The sequence below is a fragment of the Dendropsophus ebraccatus genome, chromosome 2 (assembly GCF_027789765.1).
Source record: "Dendropsophus ebraccatus isolate aDenEbr1 chromosome 2, aDenEbr1.pat, whole genome shotgun sequence".
In the NCBI taxonomy this organism is placed as follows: Eukaryota; Metazoa; Chordata; class Amphibia; order Anura; family Hylidae; genus Dendropsophus; species Dendropsophus ebraccatus.
Window position 1 is genome coordinate 73,535,396 of NC_091455.1, and position 19,639 is coordinate 73,555,034.

Here is a 19,639-nt window from a genome sequence, read left to right on the forward strand (position 1 = left end):
TGTGGAAAAGTAGAGGATAATGGGATTTGTAAATAACGTGTTATTCTAGTACGTTAACCACTTTACACAGTTTAGCATCACATGCAAAAATTCATACTTTACTATACAATCCCTCTACGAGATCATTGATAAATGTATTAAAGGGTTGTCCGGCAAGCAGAAGATTGCTATAGTCTTCTGCTCACTGGCACTGAAACTTTTTTCTTCCCCCTCCCTTCTGAGTTGTGGGGAGGAGGCAGGGCTAAGTTGTGGTCATTGTGTTTGGGTGAAGCACAACCTACTTGCCATGTCTAATAGTTGCACTGTGTCTCTGCGATATCGGACATAGAAGTCTATGGGGCACGGCTTCCCTCACTGACACAAAGCAGGGAGTGCTCTCCCTGCTCATTCTATTGATCGGTCAGGGTGTGAACACTCACACCCTAATTGATAAAAAAAAAAAAAAAGATTTGACTTGTCTCTCAGATTGATCAAATGGTATGCCAAGAACCATTTTTTTCTATTTCTTTAATAGCAATTTTTAAGGGGTAGTGCGGCACTATACATTCACAAAATAACACACATTACAAAGTTATACAACTTTGTAATGTGTGTTATGTATGTGATAGGCCCCCTTCCCCGTGTTTCCCCCCACCCACGCTAGACCCGGAAGTGTTGGTGCATTATACTTACCGCATTTGTGTCAACCCCTGTCCGCCATCTTGTGACAATGGCGTAGTCTTCGGAAGGACGGCCAAACCGCTCCATCCGTCCCTTACGCCGGCCCCCCTATGCCGCGTCATCAGCTGCTCATCCACGATTGGCTGAGCATAACTGTGCTCAGCCAATCGCGGCTGAGAAGCTGGTGACGCGGCAGAGGGGGGCCGGCATAAGGGACGGATGGAGCGGTTCGGCCGGCCTCCCGAAGACGACGTCATTGTCACCTAAGAATGTAGAATGTGTATGGGCTGCAATCAATAAAGATTACTTACTGACAGTGTAAGAATTAGATGCTGATCTGGGGATTCCAAGAACTACCGAGATAACAGAAACGGGGAGAACTGTGTGGGTTGCAAGTGGTCTACTTTTAAGGGGACTGAATAAAAGTAAGGGTCGTACTACACAGCCCAATATTAAAGAGCAAGCGAGCAACAACCTGTCAGATAAGCGCTCGCTTGCTCCTCGTTCCCTGCTCACTGTCTGCTATTACATGCACAGACATTGTGATTGGCTGACATGCACAATGTCGGCTAATCGTTGTGTTAAAACATACTGTCGCTGCGTGTAATAGGAGTAGAGGCGGCAGACCACCGCTAACTTCTATGGGCCACCCAGATGATCTGAAGATTATCCAGGCAACCCCTCCTGCAGCACCCCATATGGATGGCCCATAGAAGTTAGTGGTGGTCTGCCACCTCTGCTCCTATTACATGCAGCAACAGTATGTTTTAATACAAGGATTAGCCGACATTGTGCATGTCAGACGATCATTGTCTTTCAACGTGATCTATTACGCCAAATGATTATTGGCCAGAACGGCCGATAATCGGCCAAATACAGGCGATAATCGTTTGGTATAATAGAGCCCTAACTGTCTTACTGTAGTAAAGAAACTTAGCTATTCTGTAAGGGATGTAGAAAAGCAAGTTGGGCATTTCTAATAAGAACAAGTATAAATGCAACTCAAAAACAAAGTACGGGCTGTAACTCATGATCAGTACAAAGTAAGTAGTACAAGATATTTACAAAGTTTGTAATGTAGATTACAAATAGGCTGTAAAATTAAGTTTAATGATAGACATACTGTATACTTCAACTTGGCTTGCATGAGTTCATAGATCACTATTCATCTGGTACCCATAGGACTAGTATGTGAATTTCTAATATACAAAATAGTGAAAAATGTTCTTACTGGCCTCCAACCCCTGCTAAGAAGTTGACCAGTCACTTTAGGAGCTATCTGATATCTCCTGGATGTGAAATCATGATTTAGTCCTTATGTTACATGTTGTAAAGTTTGATGTCTTTTCCCCTCACTCATTCTATATCTCCTTTGACACTTTCTAGATTCTATCGATACCTAATGTGCTTTTAGCTCTGGTGATTAATGTGCTGTCACTTCACCAGCTTTCCTCCTGCTGTGATATGCATCGCTATGATATGCTGCGCTGTCTGTTAAGAAGAGGTAGACGCTTCTACTATGATGAAGACAGAAACTGTCTGTGTCAGATACTTTATAAATGAGACTGTTGTATGAGTGAAAGACTGGCAGCCTCATGTGAATGACTACATTAAGTAAGGAAAGTGGGGAAGTAAACTTTAGTTGGAAACTTCTACTGTCCAAACTTTTCTGTTTGCAGGTGTGTTCCTACTTAATAAACATCTTTGAACTATCTATCTATCTATCTATCTATCTATCTATCTATCTATCTATCTATCTATCTATATGCTACATAAAAATGCCCCTGTGCTTCCTATGTATACCATACTGCATAGTGTAGTGGTAACTGATATCAGCCTTTCAGAATAAAGTTCTGTAATATGAATGTGTATGAGGAACATCAACAGATCTGACCATTACATGACTTCTGCATGTGTCTGCAATTTTCCCATTCTGTGGGCCTCATCTCTAATTGTCTTTCTCTAAACTCAGATCTATAGTAGGCAGAGACTAGCTGATATGATGTCTTTAATGCACCAACACACAATAAAAAAAGAGATCTAAAGGCCCTATAACACCAAGCTATTATTGGTTGTTACGGCCGATAATCGCTTGATGTAATAGCTCCTGTTAAAAGGCAAACAATCAACCAACATGTATGATGTCGGCTGATCCTTGTCTTTCAACGACAGCAACAGGAGCGGTGGCAGCAGCACCCCGCTGCTTTCTCCTATGGGCCCCTCTAGCTCTTACTCACTGGCTGTTGGGGCATGTAATAGCAGCGGCAGCAAGCGGGGAATGAGGAGTAGAGATAAGCTGAACTTTCGGACTTTCAGTCCGAAAGCCGCTCACTCCATTACTATGCCTGCGATCCCGGGAGCGTAGTTGCACTCCCGGGAATCTGCGGGCAGGATTTTCCAGGGAATTCAAGATACATTCCCTGGATTTCCTGCCCGCAGATTCCCGGGAGCGCAACTATGCACCCGGGATCGCAGGCATAGTAATGGAGCGAAGATGCCGTCGGACCAAAAGTCCAACGGTTCGCTCATCTCTAATGAGGAGCAAGCTAGCGCTGATCTGACAGGTCATCACTTGCTTGCTCCTCCAGATCGGCCTGTGTAATAGGACCTTAACGCCCCCAACAGAATCACTTTAGAATCAGCAGCATGGAGGACATTATACGGCAGTAATGAGCAGTGCTGCTGTGAGCCCAGCACTAAGGGATCATAAAATGCTTGCTAGAATCTTTAGCAACAGGTATATGTGTGTGTCTCTCACTTTTTGGAGCTGCTCCCTTTCTTTTCTCCAATTCTCTAAATAGAAGCTGTAACCTGATCCCTCAGCGTATGCATTCCATGTGACCATATATATATATTTGTCTATCTATGGTTAAATATGTGATATAATGTTTGTTGTAATTCCGGATATTTGATATGCCTGCCCGCTCTGTGGAGAGGGTGGATACAGCCCGATAACCACCTGGAAAACTGGCATACAGCTTTAGGTCATAGGCCGTATTCCAGTTTCCAGGCGGTCTTTGGGCTGTATCCACTCTCTCCACGGAGCAGGTAGACAGCAGGAATCAGAAACAGACAGTTCAGGTTCGTACAAACCCAAACCTCAGCTGTCTTGCTCATCTCTAATTATAATGTTGATTAGAGAGTATGCAGTGAACCCAGTAGCTAAGCCCACTCAATTCAAGGCAGGTGCCAACTGTTGTATATCCACTAGGTACTTAGATAGAGGGGACCTGATCACCTGATCAATTCCCAATGGCATCTAATATGAAATATAAATACATATACACATAGCTGGTATCGATGCATCCAGAGATGTGGGAAGTACAGTGGTACTTTTTTACAGTTTTTTAAAATTGTGACTTGGTTTAAGAGCATTGCTTTGGTTTAAGAGCTCCCTGTACTGGGTGGGAGCGGGAGTGGGGGAGGGTCATGGTCGGCATAGTGGGGTCTACAGCATTGTACTCTGACCCAGGAAGTCTCCCTCACCTTCCAAATCATAGCAGATCCACTTCAGGCTGGGGCTTACTTTAGAGGACAGGACTGTGGAGGTAATCTCTCCATAGTTGTAACCCCCCTCTCTCCGGACAGAGAGTGCTGCTATACTGTGCCCACATCTACCCTGCTCCTTCCTTCATGCTCCCTGCAGTCTCTGTCAGCCCTTGTGTTTCCCATCTTCTCAATTACTATACAGTAACTTATAATATCACATATTCTGCGATTTCTAAGTATTTGTTTCATCTGTTCTATGTGTTGTTCAGAATAATAAATCATTATTTTTAGGGTGTGGAACCAATTGTCTGCATTTCTATGATTTCTTTGGTTTAAGAGTGGATTTGGATTACAAGCACGGTCCCGGAACCAATTATGCTCATAATCCAAGGCACCACTGTACTAAAGTATGAAATTAGAATCACATAAACCTAGAGTTAGAATTACAATTTCTTGTCACCCTGCCTCCAAAGAATAGATTGATTTAAAAGTCATCAAAAAGCTGAATCTCAAGATGTCCCATTTCAGCATACAGTTTAACCTGCAAAATGAGCCCCCACACATCTTCATGGAGAGAAAAATAGATTATTCAGGATTAGAGATGATCGAACATTGGAAAATCTTAGGTTCTATAGAACTCGAACCTTGTTGAACCTTCCACATTTGATTCCTGATGCCTTCCCGATCTGTGGGGAAGGAGGAGACAGCCTAGGAGACAGCCTATTACCTAGGTTTTCCGATGTTCGATTATCTCTATTCAGGATTAGAAAAACATAGTTGCAGATTTCCAGAAACAGTTTCACTCCTATCATCCGTTTGTGTTGTATTGATCTGAATAGAGCTGAGCTGTAATAACACACACAAACTGAGGACATGTGCAGAATTGCTTTTGCAAGAAAACAGATTTTCTCATCCTGGGTGACCCATTTACAGTGTCATTTATTTCTACCCTCCCCCCTTAACAATTGGCAGAATAGTGTTTTTTTTTCCATTTTACCCCATAACTAATTTATATTATATGGTAATACAAACAACTTGTCCTACAAACAGACAAGCTCACATACATCTATGTTGATGGAAAATTGAAAAAAAAAAGTTATGGGCCTTGGAAGATTAGAAGGAAAAAATAAATGCCATCGCCAAAAATCTCTGCAGTAGGATGGAATTAAAGTGGTTTTCTGGCCTAAATTGACAGATCAGTTATCCACAGGATCAGCTGGTCAGCCTGCACTATGCAGTGAACAGGGTCAGAAACAACTGGCTCCAATTACTGTGTAGTGGTAGGACCTGGTTACTGCAGTTCAGCTAAGCTGCAGTTACACATCATTACCACTACACAGTGAAGAGAGCAAACTGCTTCAAGCCCCAATCACTGTATATACGGAGCAGCTCACTGGCAGTGGTATCGGGTGTTGGCACTCTACAGATTAGTGACTGATAACCTATCTTGAGGATAACTCATCACTCTGTTCTGCCGGGAAAGCCCCTTTAATGTAGGCAAAAAGTAGCTGTGGACGGGGATGGAGAGTTTCACATGCAACATGATTTAGAAACATTGAAATATCTCAAGTTTATAGCAAGTGCAGTTATGGCACACACATGTATTGAAAGATCTGAAATCTAGAACACTGCAGTATTGTTCTATGGAATAGTTTGCATGCAGTGCCAGCAAATTGATATCAAAATTGCCTCATTGTCAATTCATATTTTATGTTAAAGTGTCACTGTCGTTTACATTTTTTTTTTTGCAGAAATTAATAGTACAGGTGATTTTAAGAAACTTTGTAATTGGGTTTATTAGCCGAATCATGCATTTTTATCATGAAAAAGCAGTTTAAAGCTCTTCCCCCTGTCTTCATTGTTCTCTATGAGGAGGGGAGGGGTTGAGGGAGACGAGGCACCAAAACAGGACAACAAAGAGTTAATTTACAGCTACATCACAGGGCTATTTCCACTGACGTCAGCTCTGACCTCTGAATAGCGGCTTTCACATCACACATCTCCCACTGTGTTATTCTTTGTTCTCTGCTGGCGACTAATCTCCCTCCTCCCCTCTCCATAGCTTACACAAGACTGATGTAAACCAGTCGAGATTTCCTGATAACGAGCAGTGAATGAGAGAGAGGAGGAAGGGTGGGACCTGAGAAAAGTCTTTTTGAATGCAGATAATGGCATATTTGCCTAATAAACCTGATTACAAAGTGTCTTAAAATCGCCTGGACTATTGATTTCTGCAACAACAACAACAAAAAAAACAGTGACACTTTAACCCCTTAAGGACAGAGCCTGAAATGGCCTTAATGACAGAGACAAATTTTATGAATATGACCTGTGTCACTTTAGTCATTAATAACTTCGGCATGCTTTTACCTATCCGGCTGATTTTGAGAATGTTTTCTCGTGACATATTGTACTTTGCATTTCTGGTAAAATTGGAGTCAATATTTATAACGAGTATTTATGAAAAAAAACCAAATAACGTGAAAAATTGTGAAAAAATGCATTTTTCCAACTTTGAAACTTTTTTGCTTATACAGAAAGTGGTTATACCACATAAATTATATATTAAATAGCATTAGCAACATGTCTACTTTATGTTGGAGGCATTTATTAAACGATCTTTCATTTTTTTTAGACAATAGAAAGCTTAAAACATAAGCAGCAAATCTCCAAATTTTCAGTAAAATTTCTAAATCAGATATTTTTAGGGACCTGTGCAGGTTTAAAGTGTATTTGAGGGGCCTGTATGTTAGAAAGCCCCACAAAGCACCCCATTTCAGAAACTGCACCCCCCAAACTCTGCAAAAGCACATCCAGAAAGTGTTTTAACCCTTTAGGGGAGTCATAGAAATAAAAGTTGTGTGTAAGAAATTTGAAAATTTTAATTTTCTGTGCAGAGATTTTATTGTAATCCAATATTTTTCATATTTATAAACTTATTACCAGAGAAATGCACCCCAATATTGATTGCCCTGTTTCTGCAGTTTATAGAAATACCCCATATGTGACCCTATTGCGCTATTTGACGCAACCACAAGCCTCAGATACAAAGGAGCGCCTAGTGAATTTCAATGGCTCCGTTATATTTGGTCATTTCTGACTGTACCACTTCAGGTTGGCAGAGGCTCTGGGGTGCCAAAACCTAAAAAACACCCCTAAAGGGACACCATTTAGAAAACTAGACCCCTCAAGGAATGTAACAAGGGGTGCGGTGAGCATCTGGACCCCACAGGTGCTTCACAGATTTTCAGAACAATGTGGCGGGAAAAAAGAAAAATTTATTTTTTACACTATAACGTTGTTCTAGCCTTCAATTTTTCATTTTCACAATGGGATAAAAGGAAAAAAAAAACACAAAGCGTGTAGCGCAGTTTCTCCCGAGTACAGAAACACCCCACATGTGGACATAAAGTGCCAAGCGGGCGCAGGACGAGCCTCCAAAGGGAAGGAGCGCCAATTGGCTTTTGGAAGCTGGATTTTACTGGAATGGATTTCAAGGGTCATGTCGCATTTACAGAGCCCTCGTGCTGCCAAAACACTGGAAACCCCCCACAAGTGACCCCATTCTGGAAACTACACCCCTCATGGAATCTAACAAGGGGTGCAGTGAGCATATGGACCCACTGGTGACGGGCACAAATGTGGAACAATGTGACGTGAAAGGGAAAATTTTCATTTTTTCACTTTCACGGCACAAATGTGGCCGTCATCATGGGGTCCATATCCTCACTGCACCCCTTGTTAGATTCCTTGAGGGGTGTAGTTTCCAGAATGGGGTCACTTGTGGGGGGTTTCCAGTGTTTTGGCAGCACAAGGGCTCTGTAAATGCGACATGGCGTTCATCATCCATTCTGGCCACATCCAGCCTCCAAAATCCAAATGGCGCTCCTTCCGTTCGGAGGCTTGCCCTGTGCCCACATGGCGCTTTATGTCCACTTGTGGGGTATTTACGGACTCGGGGGAAATTGCTCAACACATTTTGTATGTTTTTTTCTCATTTAACCTCTTGTGAAAATGAAAAATTTAAGGCTAAACCATCATAGTGTAAAAAATGTAATATTTCATTTTCACGCCATATTGTTCCACATTTGTGCCTGTCACCAGTGGGGTCCATATGCTCACTACACCCCTTGTTACATTCCCTCAGGGGTGTAGTTTCCATAATGGGGTCACTTGTGGGGGGGTTCAACTGTCTTGGCAACACAGGGGCCTTTTAAATGCAACATGGCCCCTCGAAATCCATTCCAGCCAAATCCAGCCTCCAAAAACCAAATGGCGCTCCTTCCCTTTGGAGGCTTATACTGCACCCGCATGGTGCTTTATGTCCACATGTGGGGTATTTCCATACTCAGGGGAAATTGCTCTACACATTTAGTGTTTTTTTTAAATCTTTTAACCCCTTGTGAAAATGAAAAAATCAAGAAAAGATCAATGATTTAGTGTAAAAATTAAACATTTTTTACACTAAATGTTGGTCTAGCCTTGATTTTTTTCCTTTTCCACAAGGGGTTAAACAAGAAAGTGAACACAAAACGTGTAGGGTAATTTCCACTGAGTACGAAAATACCCCACTTGTGGATATAATGTGCCATATGGGCACAGGGCAAGCCACCAAAGGGACAGAGCGCCATTTAGAGGCTGGAATGGAGGATGGAGACCATGTCGCAATTAAAAAGCTCCTGTGCTGCCAGGGCAGTAGAAACCCCCCACAAGTGACCCCATTCTGGAAACTACACCGCATAAGGAATCTAACAAGGGGTGCAGTGAGCATATGGACCCCACTGGTGACGGGCACATATGTGGAACATGTGCCGTGAAAATAAAAAATACAATATTTTCATTTTCACGGCCCAAATGTGGCCGTCACCAGGGGGCCATATCCCCACTGCTCCCCTCGTTAGATACCTTATGGGGTGTAGTTTCCATAATGGGGTCACTTGAGGGGGGTTTCTACTGCCCTGGCAGCACAGAGGCTTTGTAATTGCATTATGGTATCCTCAAATGGAAATGGCGGCCATATCTATTTATCTGGGGAAAAGGGACAATTCTAATTTATTTGGGGGTATTAGGCCAATTATTAGTTTATAAGGTTGAAAATGACAGGTGTCCATCAAATTCAACCTGTGTTGATCCAGAGGAAGGCAAAAAACCCTTGTGAGGCAGACAACAGTAGCTTTATCACAGGGGAAAAATTCCTTCCTGACTCCATAATGGCAATCAGAATAATCCCTGGATCAACATGACCCCTGAAATAGTAATAAGGGACAGAATTTAGATAATGTAGAATCCCAATGACGTGTGGTGCGCCTTGAAGCGATCCAGTATGCAGAGCCGGGGTGATCAGGACAGGCGTCACACTGGAAAATGGTGTCCTTCCTGATCCCCCTGTTACGCCACACTCTGCACTTCTTCTGGGGTCTCCTGTTTTCCAGTGTGGGGGATGTCACCTGGAAAATGTTGTCCTGGTGCGATACGGGGTCCTTCATATCCAGAAGCGCTGGGTCCGCTCCATGGCTGCTAAATATTAGGGCTCTATTACTGCTTCTGATATGTTCGGATCGTGCCGCAAGCTACAGTAGCTCAGGCAGCGAGGGACCGGAAGAGGGGGTGCTGGTAAAAGTTATCCCCGTACAGGTGGTATCCTTTATCCAGCAGTGGGAAGATCAGTTCCTGAATGATCTCCCCACTAACTCCTAGGATGGGGGGGGGGTTCATCTGGGGGTGGATTTGGGTGTCCCTTCCTTCATACACTGTAATGGTACGTGCACACTGCGGAATGGCGAAGGATAACCCTTTGTTCATTCCGCAGCTGGCACCCACCGGCGGACTGATGCGGGCGCGCGTCTCCGTCCGTGTCATAGACTCCATTCTATGCATGGGCGATTCTGCCCTCTGTCCAAAGAATGAACGTGTTCATTCTTTGGACGGACAACGGAATCCGCCCATGCATAAAATGGAGTCTATGACACGGGTGGAGACGCACGCCTGCATCAGTCCGCCGGTGGGTGCCAGCTGCGGAATGCACAAAGGGTTATCCTTCGCCATTCCGCAGTGTGCACGTACCCTAAATCTGTAAGTGTACCCTGAGGTACTCTCACAGAGTTTGGAGAATTTCACGCCATACCGTCATCTCTTATTGGGACGGTACTGGCGGAAAAGACGTGTCTGGGGGGCAGCGTACGCTACACTACCTCCAGACACGTCACTGGATGATGAGGATGAATGGAGGAAAGACGGATCCCCCCATTCATCCTCACTGGCTGTTTCGGTGTCAGAGGCAATAATAACGTATGCGTCTGACACCGAAAACACCCTGGGGGCTATCTTTATACAGGGACTAGTATATGGGGTATGTAAATGTGTAGTGGTGTAGTGTAAAACTTTATTCCATGTAGTGTGGTGTAATGTAGTGTTTTTTACGTGTTTTTTTGACAGTAAGAAAAAATATCCCTACGCCAAGAAAGGAGCTGCTGATAAATGCCGCACTTATGTGCGGCACTTATCAGCAGACAGTGGCGGTAGGATATAGGGGGGGAAAACGCCCCTACGCCAAAATGGAGGAGTTGCTGATCAGCGGCGCACTTATGTGCGATGCTGATCAGCACTCAGCGGCGTTAGGGCGCAAAAAAAGAAGAAAAAAAAAATTGGAGAAAAAAAATCTTTTTAACCCAAAGCAACTGATCAGTGAATGATATTCACTGATCAGCCGCTAGGGTGCAGTAGAGCGACGCTGCCGGAGATTGCCGAGGCCTGCTGAACCCGAGGAACCGAGCGATTACGAAGATTTCCGACGCTGGACGACCGAACCCGGAAGTGACCCGAAGAAGACGCGAGGATGGCGCGGACTGCAGATCTTCGCTCCGGACGCCCAGATCAGGTGAGTATGGTACACCTGCACCACACACACCTGTTCTGCACCCCTCAGCTACCTAGCTGAGGGGTGCAGAACCCGGCAAAACTGTTTTTTTTACAGTTTGATCGCCATGATGGGTCGGCCGGTACTGGCCGGCCTATCACGGCGATCGTGGGTGTGGCATCGGTGCCATCTTTACACAGTACACTATTGGCGATTGGTGCTATCTCGGACAGCACCAATCGCCATTGCTTTTCGGTTCACCGATAACCCGGAAAGCTGTTTTCAGCTGCTATATGCTGATCTGTATTGATCAGCATATAGCAGCGATCGTCGGCACGGGAGGGGTTAATCACCCCCCGTGCCGACGAGCAGAGATGGCCTGCTATACATTATAGCAGGCCATCTTCCCCGACCTCTGTGTGTGAACACACAGCGATCGGGGAAACATCGGGCGTAAGTATACGCCCGTTTGCATTAAAGCCCACCCTGCGGGGGCGTATACTTACGCCCGATGTCGTTAAGGGGTTAAACAACTCATGTTACATCACCATATAAATGCTGTATAACAATACACAGGATGGAAACCACTGGCAGTTGTCCATTAGCAAACCTTAAGTCTGTACTGGGACACCTCCATAGTCCCAGCTATTATGGATTGATATGTATAACTCTTGATTGTTAATGTCACATATTTGATACAAAAAAATTAAATAGGACCTCATGTGCATGCGTCATTCGAGTACAAAACCACTCTATAATATCTATTAACTTTAGCATTAGAAATACCAACTACTATTCATTTTATCTAGAATTTGTCCAGACTTTATTCTTTGGTGTAAAATGTGTAATATGTTAATATAAATCAAAGTATCTTCCATATACATTTATGTACAGTATGCAGATATATACAACACATGTCTAACATGGAGGGGTGCACAATCCCCTTCATTCCACACAGTAATGGGGTGAAAGCATAAACGCAACAGTCTTTAGGTTAGCGGCACAAATACTGCATAAAATATCCTGATTTGTCAACACTGTTAGAAAAACATTTTGGAACGCGATAAGGTCACAACAGTAATACGGCACAGACGAGACCGAGACTTCAGTGGTGCATAAAATAGTTTTCTCTCTAGAATATATTAATACAAAATGTCTGCTGGCGTAAAGTGCAATTACTGTTGTGCAGTCGTATAAGGCAGGGCAAGACTTGGTGAAGCCCAGAGATCAAGTTTCAGGTGGGTTTGGATTTACAAGGGCAGCTGTAGACTACAGAGGAAAGGAAGAGTTAGCGGGGCATCAGTTCTCAGGCATCCAAGTGCGTCAAGTAAACAAATGTGATGTCTTCAAACGACAACAGGTCCTTGGTCCCATAATATCAAATACAAAAGATATTTCTTCCAAATTGAGTTCATCTAGTCCAAATATATAGAAACACAAGTAAGCACCAATAAGGCATAGCAATACTCATAAACAAAGAAACTGAATGCAATGACGTTCCAGATCTCATTTTCTGACTTCCCTCAGTTGCACCTTCAGGTCTTAGAATTGAGGAAGAACATTTGAGCAGTGGCACTTGGTATGATGTTGCCCTTTTTTCCGGTTTGTCAGGGCTGGAGCCATCGCTTGGCCTTTGGCCGTTATAAAGCAAGTATCTTCCTTGTGAATCTTGTTCCATCCTGAAGAGCTCATATTCAGTGTGAGGAAGCCTTATTCCTAAAGCTACGCAACCATTGGTGTGAGTGACATCTTGTTCCACGCCAACTTTCCATGACTTCTCAGCTCCACACTCATTTCCATTGAAAACATTTAGTAGAGAAGCTGTAGCATAGTCCATGGGAGTCACTTTCATGTGATTGACTAAAAAAAAAAAAGAATCATTAATTTAGATTGTGAAGACTGTAGGAAGATTGCAGTAAATAATATGCTAAAATAAATAAAAAGGGTTGAGTGAACTTGCTCAAAGTAGAGGTTAAGCAACGTTTGTCCAAATCTGAATGCTCAGCATTTAACTCCTGGTGTCTGGAGAGGTTGAATGAACCTAGGGAGTCATGGAGAACATGGATACAGACATGTTTAAAGGGGTACTGCGGCCCGGGGGTATTTTTGAGCTATGGCCGGGGAGGGGGTGGTTACAGACGGCGGCGATCACTTACTTCCCCGGTTTCAGCGCCAGGTCCCTGATCGCGCTGCCCCGTACACCCCTCCCGCGGCCACTTCCTGGTGTGAGCTGCGGTGTGAGACGTGACGTCTCAAGGCAGCTCAGCCATTCGGTGGCCATAGTGGAGTCCCGCCTCAGCCCGCTGAATGGCTGAGCTGCCTTGAGACGTCACGTCTCATGCCGCAGCTTACACCAGGAAACAACCGCAGGACGGGTGTACGGGGCGGCGCGATCCGGGACCCGGCGCCAGAACCGGGGAGGTAAGTGACCGCTGCCATCTATAACCACCCCCTCCCCGGCCATAGCTCAAAAATACCCCCAGGCCGGAGTACTTTAAGTTTGGGTTTGCCGAACCCAAACTTTCACAAAGTTTGCTCAACACTGCTTTATAATACGCTAAAATCCATAGAAAACAGGTGTAGCAGCAAGTGCTGTGTGGCCAAAAAGCAGAAAGGGCTACTTAGTGGTAGTTTCTTTTTGTGGTGGTGTTCTGCTATATAGCTCTACTGTTCTCTGGTTACTGCTCAAGGTAGGAATCAATCAATTTCTTTTATTGTATATTAAAATATAAACCTATAAAAGAGATTATGTCCTTGCTCTCAAAATTTACTCACCTTTGAAGACAAATTCTGTTCCTCCCATTACCTTAGTGGAATGCACGCCTCTGGTGTAGCGGCCCTTGGCATAGATGGTAAATGTAGGATGTTTGCATATTGGGTCCGAATAATGGTAGTAGTAACCTTCCCATGTATGGTTTTTGTCATGGAAGATAAAATGTCTGGTGAGAAATAGGACTTCTGGGCGGACTTCACAACGTTGGCTGACCCATTCCCCATTTAGTCCAATGGTCAGGTCTGCCTTGGGAGGCAATATTGGAGGATGATGCTCATCTGACCGGAAGATGATTCTACAGGCAATGCAGGACTGGTCATGGTTCTGAAACATAAGCATGAATATATGGTCTTAGATACAAACGATGCAATGGCTTTTTGTACAATATTTGTAAAACTAAAAGTATATGTTATATAAAAGTGTGGACTACTATGAGTTCAAGATCTATCTATCTATCTATCTATCTATCTATCTATCTATCTATCTATCTATCTAAAGAGAGGGATATATTAGGGAGAAAGCGAATGGTTCTTGAAGTTGATGTGTTGGGGCAACTTCAAAATGGCAGATTTTGAGGGGCAATGCTGTTATGTAGAGGTTAGTAAGGAAAAGATCTAACTGGTCAACAGGTGATAGGGTCATGGGTGCGAGTAGTTATTTTCTTTTGTACTGATGAGCTTTTCCATATGCGATTATATCATTGTAATAATGTATATCTTTATAGATTTACACAGCATATTGTGATTTATGCATAGTTAGGCACTAATAAACTGTTGCATGATTTTGACACTTAATTTTTCTAGGAAAAATTGTGATTAGTATACATAAATACACTGGTATAGTACACTTGTACACTGTATAACTTCTGCACTGGAATGTTCAGATACTCCCTTACTGAAACGTTGCATGTTCCTGTTCATGTATTGAATAAATCTTCATGTTATTTTTTCAATAATTTCAGAGTGCTGCAGTACTTTGTTGTTATCTATCTATTAATAAGCGTTATCACTATGGGCCTGTATTATGGGTCTCACTCCACGAGGCACCATATTTTCTTTTACAAACATTGATTGTCTGTAATATAGAATATCATATTGTTTGGGATGTTTTTTTTTTTTTCTGTTTCTGTTCTAAGGCCCAGTTCACACTGAGCAAAAACGGTGGAATTCTGCAGCAGAGCTCCCCGCTGCGGAATCCCACCGTGCTCGGTGGCCTGCAGTATCTCTATGGGAGGGTGCGCGCGCCTCCGCTTGCAGAATTGACACGTCAATTCTTTGAGCGGAGAGGAGAGGAAGCGGAGGCACGTGCCCCCCCCCCCAAGATACTGCGGGACACCGAACACAGTGGGACTCCGCAGCGAAGAGGTCCGCATTGGAATACCACCGTTTTTGCTCAGTGTGAACTGGGCCTAACAGTATTTTTCTCACTATAATGAGGTTTCAGTTTGATCTCTTGGGGCTTCTGTCTAATATCATGATTATAAGGTAACATGGCAAAAACTATGGGGGAGATTTATCAATCTAGTGTAGAAGTAAAACTGTCTCAGTTGCCCCTAGCAACCAATCACATTCCACTTCTCATTCCTCACAGATTCTTTGGAAAATGAAAGGTGGAATCTGATTGGTTGCTAAGGACAACTGAGCCAGTTTCACTTTACACCATGTTTGATAAATCTCCCCTTATATTTCTACAGATCTGCTTGAATAAATGATGGTACATAACGGCTGTAAGTTACTTCCATGTAACACCACGTGAATATTGTGTACCCATGTTCTAAAGGAAACAGTAACAAGATGGTTAAGCTTTGTGTGGCCAGGCGCTGCCGGCTGGCATATGCTTTCCTGGGCACTTCAGTGCTGAGGAGGGTAAGATTAAGGAAAAGGCTGTGTTTGATGTTATATCAAAGCCCTCTTTGATCTTGATTAGAATATTGTGCTGCTTTTCCATAAAGGAAATGTTTGTCTGCAAGATCCGTATCACTATGAGTTGTCACATGTAACGCTTTTTATAGTCCTTTGTGGATGACAAGAGGAAAAATGTTTTAGTTTTAACTTAAAATAAGAATTCATTTGTAAGCTATATATTAATCACAGGTACAGTATGGCTATTACTAATAAGAATACAAATAATTTATAGTAAACTGCAAAAACCTAAATACAGTAAAACCAATACATTATACCGGTGATAAACTGCAATACATAGCACTTCTTTATGACCTTTATGGCATAAGTTATTGTTAGATGGGATAGTATTTTTGAAACAATTAAGCAAATAAGATCAAAAGGAAATTTCTTTTATGTCAAACAGTTTATGTCAAACAGTTCTGAGCAGTTCTATGTGTTTTTATAATTGCAAATTACAAGAAAAATGTGTGAGATTTCAGTCTACACTGTAGACATACAACATATGCCAGCAAAGGAGCTGTATATAAAAAAAAACAAAAAAAAACTAAACAGGATATTGTTTCTGCTCGGTGCACAGAGCCAAAACATGATTTTGCAGAATATCTCATAGAAATTTAGCAGATTCATATACTGCTCACTTGGCTTTTTAAAAGGTAACTCCGATGAAAAAATAAACTGGTGGCAGAAAGTTATACAGATTTGTAAATTACTTTTTATTTAAAAATCTCAAGTCTTCCAATACTTATCAGCTGCTTTATGTGCTGCAGGAAGTGGTGTACTCTTTCCAGTCTGACACAGTGCTCTTTGCTGCCACCTCTGTCTGTGACAGGAACTGTCCAGTACAGAAGAGGTTTTCTATGGGGATTTACTACTGCTCTGTCATGGACAGAGGTGGCAGCAGAGAGCACTGTGTCACACTTGAAAGAATACACCATTCCCTCCAGGGCATACAGCACCTGATAAGTACTGAAAGGATTGAAATTTTTAAATAGAATTCAATTGCAAATCTGTATAACTTTCTGACATCAGTTCATTTGAAAATGTACCCCCCCCAACTGGAGTATATCTTTAACCCCTTCATGCCCACAATACGTTTATATATGTTCCTGCTGCCAATGCCCTGTGCAGCAGGAATATATATAAACGTTCCTGACTTCAGGGGCTTTTGATGTGTGCGGGACTGCTGCAGTAAGAGTGGTCCCACACTCATCAGTGTGGCTGGGGCCTGAGATAATGACAGGCAACTGCAATCCTGCAGCTGCCTGTCATTAACCGCTTAAATGCTGCGATCTATAGCGATTGTGGTGTTTAAGGAAGTCAGTGACAGGTTAAGCACCTGTCACTGATTGATCGGGATCGGGTCCGATCGCTTGTACCGACAGGCCGGGGTAAAATACTTACCTCCACCCTGTCAGATTGGCCATCTGTGCATAGAGTCTGCTCTCAGGCAGGCTCTATGTACAGATTGCTGATAACACTGATCAATGGCATAGCATAAATCAGTATTTGCAATCTATTGATTGCATGTTTTACAGTAAAATATAAGTGTAAAAAAAATTGTAAATAAAAAAATAATTACCTGTAAATAAAACATATTACATATCGTAGCATGCTAAATTATCCGATCTATTATTATATAACATTATTGTTCCCGCACAGTGAACAGCATAAACGGAAAAAAAATAAAACCACCAGGATTGCTGATTTTTGCTGAAATATATATCTGGAAAAAAATAATAGAAAGCAATCCAAATTTTTCTCTTACACCAATACGATACTAAAAAAACTGATGCAAAAAATGGCACCCCAACCAGCCCTGTAGGTGGAAAAATAAAAGCACTATGGCTCTTAGAAGGCAAGGAGAAACATTGCAATAATTTGGCCAGGACATCCTGACACCAATGACCTCGGTCATGAAGGGGTTAAGGAAAACTGAGCAGGGATGAAAGTAGGGCACAGTTGAGTGCTTCTGTCCCTTCATTTTAGCAAATTCTACATCCAGACTATGACTAGTCAAAACCTCTGACATGTCACTATGACATATGAGAAGAGAGAGGTAAACTTCAAATGGTATTAGTAAGCTTGCTCCTCACATTTATTTTGGATTCATTGGAGGATTTGGCAAATTTGGTGCAATAGTCTATGTAACCATTATAAAATTAACCCTCTGCAATCAGCTTTTTCCCCAGGGAAGATGCATGTTGGCAGACATTTGCTCTGCATCAAATGTCCTGCTGTGTAATGTTTGGTCTTTCCAGGTCACTAAGAAGGGAATCCACACTTAGGGCTCTATTCTACGGGACGATTATCGTTCGCATAATTGTAACGATAAACGATCCAAATGACCGCTAATGCGAAAGACGTGAAATCGTCCACCCATGTACATGGAAAGATAATCGTTACTTATGATCGTTCTTGCGGTCGTCTTGTCGTCGCTATTGCGTTAGTCACTACTGCGAATGACGTCTTATTCAATGCGAACAATTTGCGAACGAACAACGATAAAAATAGGTCCAGGTCTTATATAAACGATCAACGATTTCTCGTTTGGTCGTTAGTCGTTAACTGCTATTCAACCGAACGATTATCATTTAGATTCACACGATTTAATGATAATCTGAACGATAATCGTCCCGTGGAATAGGGCCCTTATAAAGTGGCTCTCCATTCCATACTATATGGTGCTCATATCCCATATATACAGAGTTTGTCTTCATGAGCAAAGTCAATCTAAATGAATGTAAATGGAATGATGGCAGATTATGAATAGACGGTGCTGTGTGCGCTCTGTACTCCGTTATGCTGCTTGACTGAAGGTGTCGGCTCTGTACACAATGTGATATGAATTGTTGCACAGTAAACCAGTTAAACAGGTCAGCTCTGTATCTCTTGGCTGCGTTGCTTTCAGCAATTCTAAAATGTCTTTGTGTGACTAGCAGAAATTACATATTTTTGGCAGAGGTGGATAATCTAAACACCATTTAAATAAAGATGTGCCAATATTAGGGCTTTTGATGTTCTGTAATGAGAATAGTAGCACGGAGGATATCCTGTATCCTTGAGAGACAAAACAGTTGGAGGAAGACAAATGAAAGGAGAACAGATGAGCAGTCATTCCATTCACAGCGGAAAGCAGATATTTTCTTATTTGGATAATAAATGTAGACAAAGAGACTGATGAGAATTCTTTCCAACAGGTACTGATCATGTGACAACTCAGGCTATTGTCTTCTTGTGGATGCACACCTGTTTCACTCAATTTAGCAAATCCTAAGGGCCCTTTTACACTGAAAGATTATCTGACAGATTATCTGCCAAAGATTTGAAGCCAAAACCAGGAATGGATTTAAAAATAGGAGAGATCTCAGGCTTTCCTTTATTACCTGCTCTCTGTTTATAGTCCATTCCTGGCTTTGGCTTCAAATCTTTGGCAGATAATCTGTCAGATAATCTTTCCGTGTAAAAGGGCCCTAATTCACAGATCATTAGATAAATGTGTAGGTAGATAGATTATATACACTGAAGACAACTTACTCCACAAGTACCATACCCCACCTATCCTTAACTGTATAAATACCATATATTATTCCTCACCAAGCAGCGCCTAAGCTGCCTATACACATTGCATTGATGTACCACTAAAAAAGTGCATTGATAACAAGGCACATTTCAAATCTGCATGCCAGACAAACCCTGACTGTTATGTGAAAAGAATCTTATGCCTATATTATATACAATATATCAGGGGTGGGGAACCTCCGGCCCGCGGGCCGCATCCGGCCCCTGAGACCTCCCGATGCGGCCCGCGGCCCGCAGCTCCCCTGTGATGCGCGCCGCTCTGGAGGAGGAAGGAGCCGGCATACACAGCATCCTCCGGTGTCTGTGACAGCTGCCGGACACAGAAGGATGCTGTCTATGCCGGCTTCTTCCCCAGCAGAGCGGTGCGTGTCTTCAGTC

The 19,639-nt window shown here is 42.8% G+C and overlaps 1 protein-coding gene across 2 annotated transcripts in view; it reads right to left on the reverse strand.

Annotated features, from left to right (window-relative positions):
• Positions 1-11,824: 11,824 nt before the first annotated feature.
• The window catches only part of APCDD1 (APC down-regulated 1), a 75,772-nt gene continuing 67,957 nt past the window's right edge, over positions 11,825-19,639 (reverse strand). For both annotated transcript variants that reach the window (XM_069960104.1, XM_069960103.1), the window contains exons 4-5: positions 13,781-14,102; positions 11,825-12,865 (exon numbers count right to left, since the gene is read on the reverse strand). In XM_069960104.1, coding sequence (XP_069816205.1) covers positions 12,417-12,865; positions 13,781-14,102 — 771 coding nt within the window. In that variant the 3' untranslated portion in view covers positions 11,825-12,416. The remainder of the gene's footprint in view (positions 12,866-13,780; positions 14,103-19,639) is intronic.